Source organism: Cibotium barometz, chromosome 51, assembly GCF_041138505.1.
Source record: "Cibotium barometz isolate CiBa-2024 chromosome 51, ASM4113850v1, whole genome shotgun sequence".
NCBI classification, from domain to species: domain Eukaryota; kingdom Viridiplantae; phylum Streptophyta; class Polypodiopsida; order Cyatheales; family Cibotiaceae; genus Cibotium; species Cibotium barometz.
The window spans coordinates 7341632-7352600 of NC_141096.1; the positions used below are offsets into that span (position 1 = coordinate 7341632).

Here is a 10969-nt window from a genome sequence, read left to right on the forward strand (position 1 = left end):
ACGAAATCCACATCTAGGCAGTACTTAACGTCAACAGCTTCCGAGATTGCTGGTATCGTGATTGGTCAAGGTGATGATCGTAATGTTGGTCGTCTCATGATATTTTATTGCATACTCGAGAAGGCACATGCAAACACATCTCTAATTTGCATAGGTGCTATATGCCTCTTTTGTACGTCATGTTATTTCTAAGAGGGGAGGACGGATGGCACTTGAGAATCCCTTATGCTGATGCACAAGTGAGTGCATTGAGAAATGGTCATTGTGTGACTCAACGACAATACTATGCTTATCGATTGCAAATTCACCCAGATACAAATGCATGCTTGCTACGTGGTGGAAGGTTGTTGCAACAGTTTGTTGTTGATGCCTATTACAGTGTTGAAGAGTCACGATTATCTTGGCTACGCCATAATCAAGAAAGTTTGCGTTCAGAGGTTTATAGTGGTTTAGCAGACATGCTTCATGTAGAAGGAAGTGGAAGTGGTATTGCAAGAAGGACAGTGGAAGCAGAATAGTGTTACCTTTGAGTTTTACTGGTGGGCCATGACAAATGTATCAACTTTATCAGGATGCCATGGCAATTGTTCATTCAAAGGGCAAGCCCGATTTATTCATTACTTTCACCTGAACCCAAAGTGGCCAGAGGTATTAGATGCTTTACTCCCGGGGCAAAGTGTATGTGACCGGCCTAATTTGACTACTAGAGTATTTCACCAAAAACATTCAGATATGATGAAAAATATCGTGAAGAATGATCTCTTTGGTAAGGTGATTGGATATGTGAGTGTCATTGAGTTCCAAAAAAGAGGATTGCCTCATTCACACACGTTATTGATCTTGGATAGTGCCCATAAACCTAAGACTGTCCAAGACTATGACAGATTAGTATGTGCTGAATTGCTTGATAAGCAAATGTTTCCTGCTCTGCATGATGTCGTGTTGCATTGCAATATCCATGGGCCCTGTGGGCCATTCAATCCAAGTGTAATTTGTATGGATAAAGGGAAATGCAGAAGGAACTATCCACGAGCTTTTGCACAAGAGACTACTGTGGATGAGAGTGGTTACCCCGTGTATATACGTCGAAATGATGGAAGAACTGTGGCATTGAAAAAGTGTAATGTTGATAATAGATGGGTTGTGCCATATAACCCTTATCTTTCAGTCACATATAATGCTCATGTAAATGTATGTGGAAATATGCTCAACAATAGCACCAGTGAAATATCTTTACAAGTACATATACAAGGGGCATGACAGAGCAACAATAAGATTTAGCACTGTACAAGGTGGGGATGTTAATGCTGCTTGCGTAGTCGATGAGATTCAGAGGTATTTGGATGCACGTTACGTCTCTGCATCAGAGGCATGTTGGAGATTCTGAGGTATTTGGATGCAAGTTACGTCTCTGCATCAGAGGCATGTTGGAGACTCTTTGAGTATGACTTACACAATGAGAAGCCTGATGTGCAACGGTTGCAGGTACACTTAGATGGGGGTCATAATGTTATCTTCAGAGATGATGATAATATTGCATATGTTTTTTAGAGGAAAAATGTAGGCAAGACTACTATGACTGAATGGTTTACCTGTAATCAACAACATCCTGAAGCAAACAATACATTGTATAGTGATTTCCCTCAACAATGGGTTTGGAACTCTAGGTTAAAGAAATGGACCAAAATAAAGATTGGAAACACTATAGGGCGCATGTACTTTGTAGCTCCTTTGGCATGTGAGGCATACTATGTTCGCCTACTTCTTACAATATGTAAAGGATCTAAGTCATTCGAAGATTTGCGTTCGCTCAATGGTCACATCTATCCTTCTTTCAAGGCAGCTTACATTGCCAGAGGGATACTCGAAGATGATTCTGAATGGGTTGCATGTATGGAGGAAGCATCATCCATGTAAAATGCCTTGCAGTTGAGATGTCTTTTTGGTACTATATTGCCATTTTGTGAGCCTTCCTATCCAGGAATATTGTGGAAGAGATCTCAAGAAGAAATGATAGAAGATTTTCTATACCAGTTATCGAGAAGCAGGGGTCAGTTTATTGGTATTGAACAATTAGCTGAAACTCATGCACTACTACATTTAGAAGAAATTCTTCGTGCTCAGAGACGGACATTGGCAGATTTTGAAGGAATGCCTGAACTAAACAGAACTGATTTGGAAGTCTTGGGTGAAAATAGATTGCTTTTGGAAGAGAGATCTTTTGATACTGTCGAACAATCTAACTTGTCAAGTGCTATGGAGTCAACATTAACAGATAGCCAGCGTGTTGCTTTCGATGCTGTAATGCATGCAATTGTGACACATGCAGGTGACATTTTTTTCCTAGATGGTCCGGGGGGATCGGGCAAGACCTATTTGTATAATTGCTTACGCAAGTATGTGGACAAGGGTATGTTGCTTTGGCCACTGCATCATCAGGTATTGCTTCTCTACTCTTGGCGAATGGACGTACTGCACATTCTAGATTCAAGAACCTCTGGAGCTAAACAATTCTTCAACTTGCAAAATCCCTGTACATGGACAACTTGCTGAGGTTTTGAGAGTTTGTAAGCTCATTATTTGGGATGAGGCTCCAATGATTCATTGTTATGCTTTTGAAGCATTGGATAGGAGCTTACAAGATGTATTATTCTCAGATAAGACATTTGGTGGAAAGGTTGTATTAATGGGGAAAGATTTTACACAAATCTTGCCTGTTATTATAAAGGGAAGATGTGAGGATATTGTTAATGCAGCATTGTGTCGTTCCTTTCTATGGAACTCTATCAAAGTTCTAAAGTTGATTGGAAATATGCGTATTCAATCAAGCAATATTAATGGATGCAATGAGTTTAAACAGTGGGTCATGAATATTGGGAATGGAGTGGATTGTAGCGATGATAATACGATGGTGACGCTACCAAGTAATATGGTCTTGCAAAGATTGACTCTTAAAGACTTGGTACATTGGGTATACTCTGAATTGGCTATCACTTTAGTGAGCGTGCTATTCTTGCTCCGATAAACAGTCAAGTGGATATTGTGAATAAGACAGCTTTGGATGCAATGCCTAGTGAGCCTAAGTAATATTTCAGTGCAGATTCAATTCTTGAAAATCATGAAAATTCATTCCTATATTCCATAGAATTTTTGAACACAATCGACCTTCGGGCCGGATATCCACCTCACTGCTTGGTTTTAAAGTTAGAAGCTCTTGTTATTTTGCTTCGTAACTTGGATCCAAGACGTGGACTCTGTAACATGGATCCAAGACGTGGACTCTGTAATGGTACACAGATGATATGTAAGGCCTTTCACTCTAAAGTCTTGGAGACTGAAATCAGATCACTGGTACTAAAGTTGGTGAAAGAGTATTTCTTCCACAGATTACCTTTACATGCAGCGAGGCCCAACTACCATTCACCATGAGGCAGAGACAGTTTCCCGTGCGGCTGGCATTCGGCATGTCGATAAACAAATCACAAGGCCAAACCCTAAATGTCTTGGGGTTGTATTTGGTGACTCCAGTGTTTACTCATGGGTAATTGTATGTCGCGTTGTCACGAGCACGGTCTCCTCATGCTGTGAAGGTGTTGCTTGAGGATAATGCTAATGTGGAGTGTTCATTTGATGATCTTCAAAGTTATACACCTACAACAAACAATATTGTTTATAAGGAGATCTTGATGACTTCAGAGTGACAAGTCAGGTTTCTTATTTAAGTTCTACAATTTGATTAATTTTGTTGTGATTTCTTTTTTTATACATATTTGTTCATGGTACCTATTTTTGTTGTTTATGTTTTGACAGACATATCTAAGATTACCTTTACATTGGACATGCCTTTGTCAAGGATAGTAGGTGAGTTATTCTCTATATTTGCATAACTAAATTCTTGATTACAAAGTATGGAACATGACATTCTATACTGATGTCTATCTGTACAGAGCCACCACTATGGTCAGCTCCTATTACTGCAGGTCACGTAACAGGGATTATGATTGATGCTTATAGGGATGGGTAAGTATAAGTGTAATTGTTAGGCATTGTATAAATATTTTTTGAACTTATATATAAGTAATTGTATAACCTATTTGTTATGCTTTGATTTTAGGATACTGCATGACATTGATACGTTTATGGTAAGAGTTGTCGACGAAGGCATCGCGATGTACGGGATCGGTGTTCCTGATAAGGAGTGGGGTGTCTATTTGTTTTGGAGAGAGATGGACAGATGCTTTGCATCATTTGAGGGGTATACCTGATGACTGGTTGTTTCTTAAATCCATCATGACCATTGGTATTTGTTATGGGTTTTATACTAGAGCTTCTCATGTACCATCCACTCGATGTTCTATTGTACGAGGTAATTTTGATTATGTTTTTCTATTATAAGATTTTTTTGAGATTTTATTTATCGATGTGGCATTATGTGCAGGTCCTTTTGAGATTTGATTTATCGTTGTTTAGGTCCTTTGCTTTCATCGATAGTAGAGCATGTGCGGGATGGATCACCGCTTTACAATAGAGAGCGTATTGTGAGGAGACAAATGAATGATCCTTCTCACAAGAGAAGAATTCAATTTGTTGATTCTGACATTACTGACTGAGAATATGTATTTTGTGGTGCATTTTGAGAATATGTAATATTGGTCCTTTTTTGCATCTTCGTATGCTACATTAGTATGATATTTTTGTTTTCACTATAAATCTACGAGACATGGATGTTATTTTGAGATATGTTATGAAGTCACTTGAAATAATGTATTGTGTTTACTTAAAACATGACCTAAATTGGAGAAACTCAGCCTATTTTTTCTGGAACTCTACCTGCCCACGCAGGTCCAATACTAGTATTTACTTAAAGAAAAGAAATTGAATTTTAAAGATAGGCTTCGGGTGATGCCAGCCACCGCAAGACCCTATGCCCCATGATTGCATCATCATCACTAGGGAGTACATTAGTGGAGTGCCAGGCGTCAATTCGCATGCCCGAAAATATACCCCCAACCATTTAAAAGTAGCGAAGGTTTACGGCCTTCAAAAAATACAGTTATCCTAAGGTGTTTTTGTCCTCCCTTTTTGACTAATTAATACACGAGCCACATATTTTTATTTTTCATTGGAGTTCTCAAATCGTGGACGTTGCGGTCTTTGGACAACCTTTTTTTTTAAATTATATGTGATGCAGGGCTGGAATTGGCTGGAAGTATGACTCGCGATTGACAGCTGGCAACCCTGTTTTCAAAGACGAGTTTATTTCGAAGACGAACATTGAGAGGTCATGCATGACATTTGCTGGGCAAATGACGACCCCTTACACACCCCTTACATTGGGCACCTGCTGCACCACGACAACAAACCTCGAGGAAGTTAGCTAGGTAGATCCTGCAGTATTAAGCTATAGAGGAAGGAGATCGATCAGCTTCCATTTATACGTTGAGAATGGATGGCCATGCCGCGGCTGTGTCGTCTCTAGCAGATGGATGGAGTTTGCGAGGGCATACGGCACTAGTAACAGGCGGCACTCGCGGCATAGGGTGAGGGCCTTGAGGCCACGCCAAACCATGGTCTACACAGATCTTCTCGTATTTCTTGTACACAGCACCATGCATTGTGCGTACCTAATGCATTCACAAGCTTTACACTGAACTTCAGCTTGTGTACAGGAAAGCAATAGTGGAGGAGCTCGCGGGGTTGGGCGCGTCGGTGTACACCTGCTCCCGCACGCGCGAGCACGTGGAAGCACGTGTGACGGAGTGGAGAGAGGCCGGTCTGAAGGTGGAAGCTTCGGTGTGCGACGTTACCGCACGTGCGTCACGAGTCGAGCTAATGCAACAAGTCTCCCAGCATTTCGGCGGGAAACTGGACATCTTGGTTAAGTCTATGATTAATACTCTCTTAATGAAGTTACTATCAGAGTAACCTATTGTTATGTTTTAATGAGCTTTCTAATCATCTTGAAAGGCATTAATCGCGCAGGTTAATAACGTGGGTGGCGCTGGTGGCGATGAGTCGAAGCCTGCTGTTGACGTTACCGAGGAAGCCTATGCTTCTATAATGTCTAGAAACCTGGAGTCAGCTTTCCACTTGGCGCAGCTGGCTCACCCTCTTCTCAAAGCTTGTGGCAAGGGCAGAATCGTGTTCATTAGCTCCATTGCCAGTTTGTTAACCGTGGCCTCTTCTCCATATAGCGTATACGGAATGTCTAAAGGTACAATCCAATCATGGGCATGTCAAATATGTCAATCGTATTTTTGGATAAGGTTAACTCCTGACCTTAGTAAGGATATCAAACCGAACCTGGCTTGCAAGGTTGTCTCTTTTTTTTATAAATGAGGTCTTATTCCATAGTATGAGATGTCTCCAAGAAGAATTAGGTCAAAGACTTCCAAGCCTTATACACTATCGCCTTGGAAACTGTGGGGTTATCTTTTGATGAATAGTCTTATGTTGATGGAGAGTCTATTGGCTTGGAGCATAGTCTTGATAATGAGCTTGGGATTTCAGCTCTATTAGAACACCTGATGTAAGAAAGGCAAGAGAAGCTGCAAAAATACTAGGCAGTGATCATGGACAACGCAGGTCAAGGAGATTCAGAAAACTTGTTGACAGGTCACATATGATGGTTTTGCCACGCATATATGGCTAAAGTTGTGCAAGATGTTGAACCTATATGTTTGAAGAAACTGTTGGGAATTTAGATTGGGAGAAAGCCATGGATGAAGAAATGGTTGCATTGGATGCAAATGAGACTTGGAACTTGGTGCCATTGCCTAGGACAAGAAGGTTATTGGATGTAAGTGGGTGTACAAAATAAAGCACAACTAAGATGAAAGTAGTAGCAGGTATATAAATTAATATTGGTTGCCAAAGGTTATGCTCAAACTTATGGCATTGATTATGAGTAGTGATCAGCCCCGTTGCCAAGATGGAAACCGTGTGAGGTGTTATTGCGGTGGCTATATCAAAAGGATTGGTTTTACCACAAATTGATGTTAAGAATGTGTTCTTGCATGATCGTGATTTGCAAGAAGAAGTGTATATGGATCAGCCACCATGTTATGAAGATGTGGGTCACCCTGATTTTGTATGCAAGTTGTGTAAAGGTTTATATGGGTTGAAATAGGCACCGAGAGCATGGCATGATAAGATAGCATAATATCTTATCACCATTGGTTTTCATGTGGCAGATGCTAATCCTTCACTCTATGTGTGGAAGAGTGATAAGGGCCTTGTGGTCATCACAATCTATGTGGATGGCTTGATTGTTGGAGGTGATAGTGGAGAGGAAGTTGAGAGGATGAAATGTCTCCTCAAGTAAAAATTTGACATGAAGGATTTGGGTGAGCTGAGGTACTTCCTTGGCATTGAGGTTATTAGGATGGTCAAGGGCATATGGTTATCATAGAGGCAATATGCATTGGACATGCTGTCCAAATATGGTATGGCTAGTTATAAGCCAATTTTTAGAGCCATTAGATTCAAATGGCAAGTTGAGTGCAGTTTTGCAGGTGAGGTTTTGGAGAACCCCACCATGTATAGGGAGATAGTTGTAAGCCAATTTTTATGCCATTAGATTCAAATGGCAAGTTGAGTGCAGTTGCGGGTGAGGTTTTGGAGAACCCCACCATGTATAGCAAGATAGTGGGTAGCTTGATCTACATGATGATCACCAAGCCAGATTTGAACTATACAGTTGGATTGCAAAGTGAGTTTATGCAAGTTCCTCGAAAGTCACATTTGGATGGTGTGAGACGCACATTGTGCTATGTGAAGTCCACAATAGACTATGGTCTCTTTTACAAGGCTGGTAAAGAGTTATAGGTGTTTTTTTACCATGATGCAGATTGGATTGGTAGTATCGCAGATAGGAGAGCTACTAGCAGAGTGGATTTATGTTCTCTTTTGGGAGTGGTGCTATGACATGGAGCAGCAAGAAGCAACCAATAGTTACCTTGTCGAGTATAGAGGTAGAGTATAGGGGTGTTACAATGGCAGCATGTGAGGTAGCTTGGTTGTGCAAGCTACTTGGTGATTTGGGGCTGCAGGTTGATACACATGTTGTCATCTATTATAACAACCTTAATACAGTTGTGGCGAGAAACCCGATTTTTCATGCGCGGACCAAACACATAGAAGTCCACTATCACTTCATCAGAGAGAGTCTTAGCAGGAGACATTGATCTCACGCATTAGCACAGAGGAGCAGGTAGCTGACATTTTCACGAAAGTCCTAGGAGCAGAGAAGCTTTACAGATTCTGGACCATACTTGGAGTTCTAGAGATAGAGTTGAGCTTGAGGGGGAGTATTGAGATGTCAAGCTCAACATGAGCTGATACTTATGATATGCCTGGGTGACCATTTCTGCCACCTACATCATTGGTGTGTTTGGTAGGATGTTGACATGATAGATCTTCGTTAGTGATTCTATAGCTGGACTACACCAGCTACTAGTCCACCATTGAGTTATGACATACTTATCTTGACAGCTCACTCACGTAGCGTGTTCACATTATGGACCACATGTACATAGTACTTTAGTACTTATGTCGTATTTTTCTGATCTTTTGGTAGAGCCTTTTTGTTGAGACGAAGAAGAACAATTTTCAGCCTCTTATCTTGTGTGTTCTCTTCTAGGGTTTGTATGAGTGTGTGTGCTTGCAGGAGCTCAAGCTCTCTTCTTCCCTGCATCTTTTCAATTGTTGTGGCATGACTTTTTGCTTATATGCATATGTGTATACATATGTATGTGAATATGTAAGTATGTGATTGCATGCGTGTGTGTGTGTGTGCACGTTTGTATACGCCTATGCGTATTTGTGTGCAGGTGTGTGTATGTGTCTTGAGTGACTCTTTCAACATAAATGCATATCTATGTGGGTCTCTCTCACATTCATTCTCTTTATTGCTCTGTTATGCACACAAACCCAGCTCTCTCTCACACACATACATGTGCACATGGACTCGCTCTCTTGTCAGACTCATCCCATAACACACTCTCACATGCATAGAAACTCTCTCTCTCTCTCTTTCTCTCTCTCTCTCTCTCTCTCTCTCTCTCTCACACACACACACACACACACACACACCCACCCTCCACATGCGCATGTTTAAGTTTTTCAAGTTTCTCCTAAAAATTTGATCGAAGTGTACAAAAATAAAATAAAAATTAATGCACAACAATCGTGGAAAATCAAGCCCTTTCGCATCGACACGCTATGCTACCTATCACTAAATAAACAATGAACTATTTTTAAAAATAAATAAACTTCTAGTCCCACATATTGTGATCTATCACACAAAATTAAAGGCATTGAAGTCATTTTTTTCCCTTTAATCCACATTGGTGATCAAGTTGGGTTGCTTTGATTAATCCTCACAGCTGCCATGAACCAGCTGACAAAGTCATTGGCAATCGAATGGGTCAATGATGGCATTCTTGTGAATACAGTGGCTCCAGGCTTAATCGACACAGAGGGAGCCACTAAGGTAAAATTAACATCATTTGGCACCCTCGTGGAACCATGCCCTTGATCTAATGTCAGGTTGTTGGTGCAGGCTATGGAGCGTGACCTTACAGACATTCCTATCGGCCGTCCCGGAGCTCCAAGAGAGGCAGCTGTTGCGGTGGCATTCTTTTGTATGCCATGCTCATCTTTCTGTACCGGCCAAGTGCTTGTTGTGGATGGAGGAACCACAGTGCGCCCGATTTTTAGATCGTGACGATTCTATAGATATGGTTAATATGTATTTATAGGTAAACATTTCAATGTCATGAGATTCTAACACAAATATTCCACCATAATTTTAGTTGTGATTTTTTCACATTCATTCACACAACTTCAACAAATTAATCAAGATAGAAAAATCAACACCTAACCATCATTTAGAATGTTTCCCATCAACTCTAAGCAAAATGATTACACTCATGCCTCCCAAAGTAGAGGTACTAGCAGTGCTAAAAAGTTAATGATGTCCGCATACCACGGAACTTGTGTTTCCACTAAAAATAAAAATAATTGAGCATCGGGAAGATAATATTCTACCCTAATTTCTCTGTCATCCATCAAAAAGTTAGCAATGTTCACATACTACGGAACTTGTGTTTCCACTGAAAATAATTGAGCATCAGGAAGATCATCTTCTACCCCAATTTCTTGATCATCCATCAATAATCTTGATAAATGATATGCTGTGTCTTTATTGCTTTTGTTACTATTTGAAAATCAAACTCTTGAAATAAAGGCATTCATCGAATTACTTGTCCAGATAACTCTAGCTTATTCAAGAGGTATTTCAAAGCCTCATGATTGACATAAAATATTAATTTATTTCTTAGAAGATAATGACAACTTCTTAACTGAGAACACTATTGTTGGCAGGGATTTAATATTCACGTGATCACAAGAATTTTTGTGATAATAACACATGTGAACAAGTTATTCACATGTTCTCATGTTACCGTTCACAAAATAACAGGTCACTTGCCATTTGGGAACCCCTTAAAAGCTTGGCTATACATGGGAATAAGCTATTCACATGTTCTCATGTTACCATCTTCACATAATAGCAGGTCAGTGGCCACCTAGAAAGATTTTTTATGCCCGACAAAGATAATTTTTTTAGGCCCTTATGAAAGCTTTGTGAATATAACATGTGATCACAAGATTTTTGTGTTATTAACATATGTTATTAACATGTTCACATGTTCTCGTTTACGTCAGTGAAATCCCTGATTGTTGGGCATTCCTTTTCCATGTATAGTTTTGTTTCGCATCACCTAGATTTCTACTCGCATAATATATAGGATGGTTCATCTTATTATCATCCAATTGGAATAACAACTAACCTACTGCCATCATCATCGAGGCATCCACATGGATATGAAATTCCTTAGTCCAATCTCGTAGTAGTAAGATTGGTGCTTCCACCATTAATCTCCACTTAAGAACCTTAGAAGCCTTT

General features: G+C 40.2%; 1 protein-coding gene across 1 annotated transcript; it reads left to right on the forward strand.

The window, feature by feature from the left end:
* Nucleotides 1-5329: 5329 nt before the first annotated feature.
* LOC147609269 (tropinone reductase homolog At5g06060-like) lies at nt 5330-9889 on the forward strand. The gene is made up of 5 exons (XM_086787913.1): nt 5330-5540; nt 5670-5877; nt 5983-6214; nt 9387-9493; nt 9563-9889. The coding sequence occupies exons 1-5, from the start codon at nt 5446-5448 to the stop codon at nt 9725-9727; spliced, it is 807 nt and encodes a 268-aa protein (XP_086644039.1). The 5' UTR covers nt 5330-5445; the 3' UTR covers nt 9728-9889.
* Nucleotides 9890-10969: the final 1080 nt, after the last annotated feature.

What these genes read in the sequence shown, in the direction of transcription:
- LOC147609269 (XM_086787913.1), top strand. Translation starts at nt 5,446, where the DNA reads ATGGATGGCCATGCCGCGGCTGTGTCGTCTCTAGCAGATGGATGGAGT. An exon ending in GCGGGAAACTGGACATCTTG is followed by an intron (nt 5,878 to 5,982) that starts GTTAAGTCTATG and finishes TTAATCGCGCAG; the next exon opens with GTTAATAACGTGGGTGGCGC. An exon ending in ACACAGAGGGAGCCACTAAG is followed by an intron (nt 9,494 to 9,562) that starts GTAAAATTAACA and finishes TTGTTGGTGCAG; the next exon opens with GCTATGGAGCGTGACCTTAC.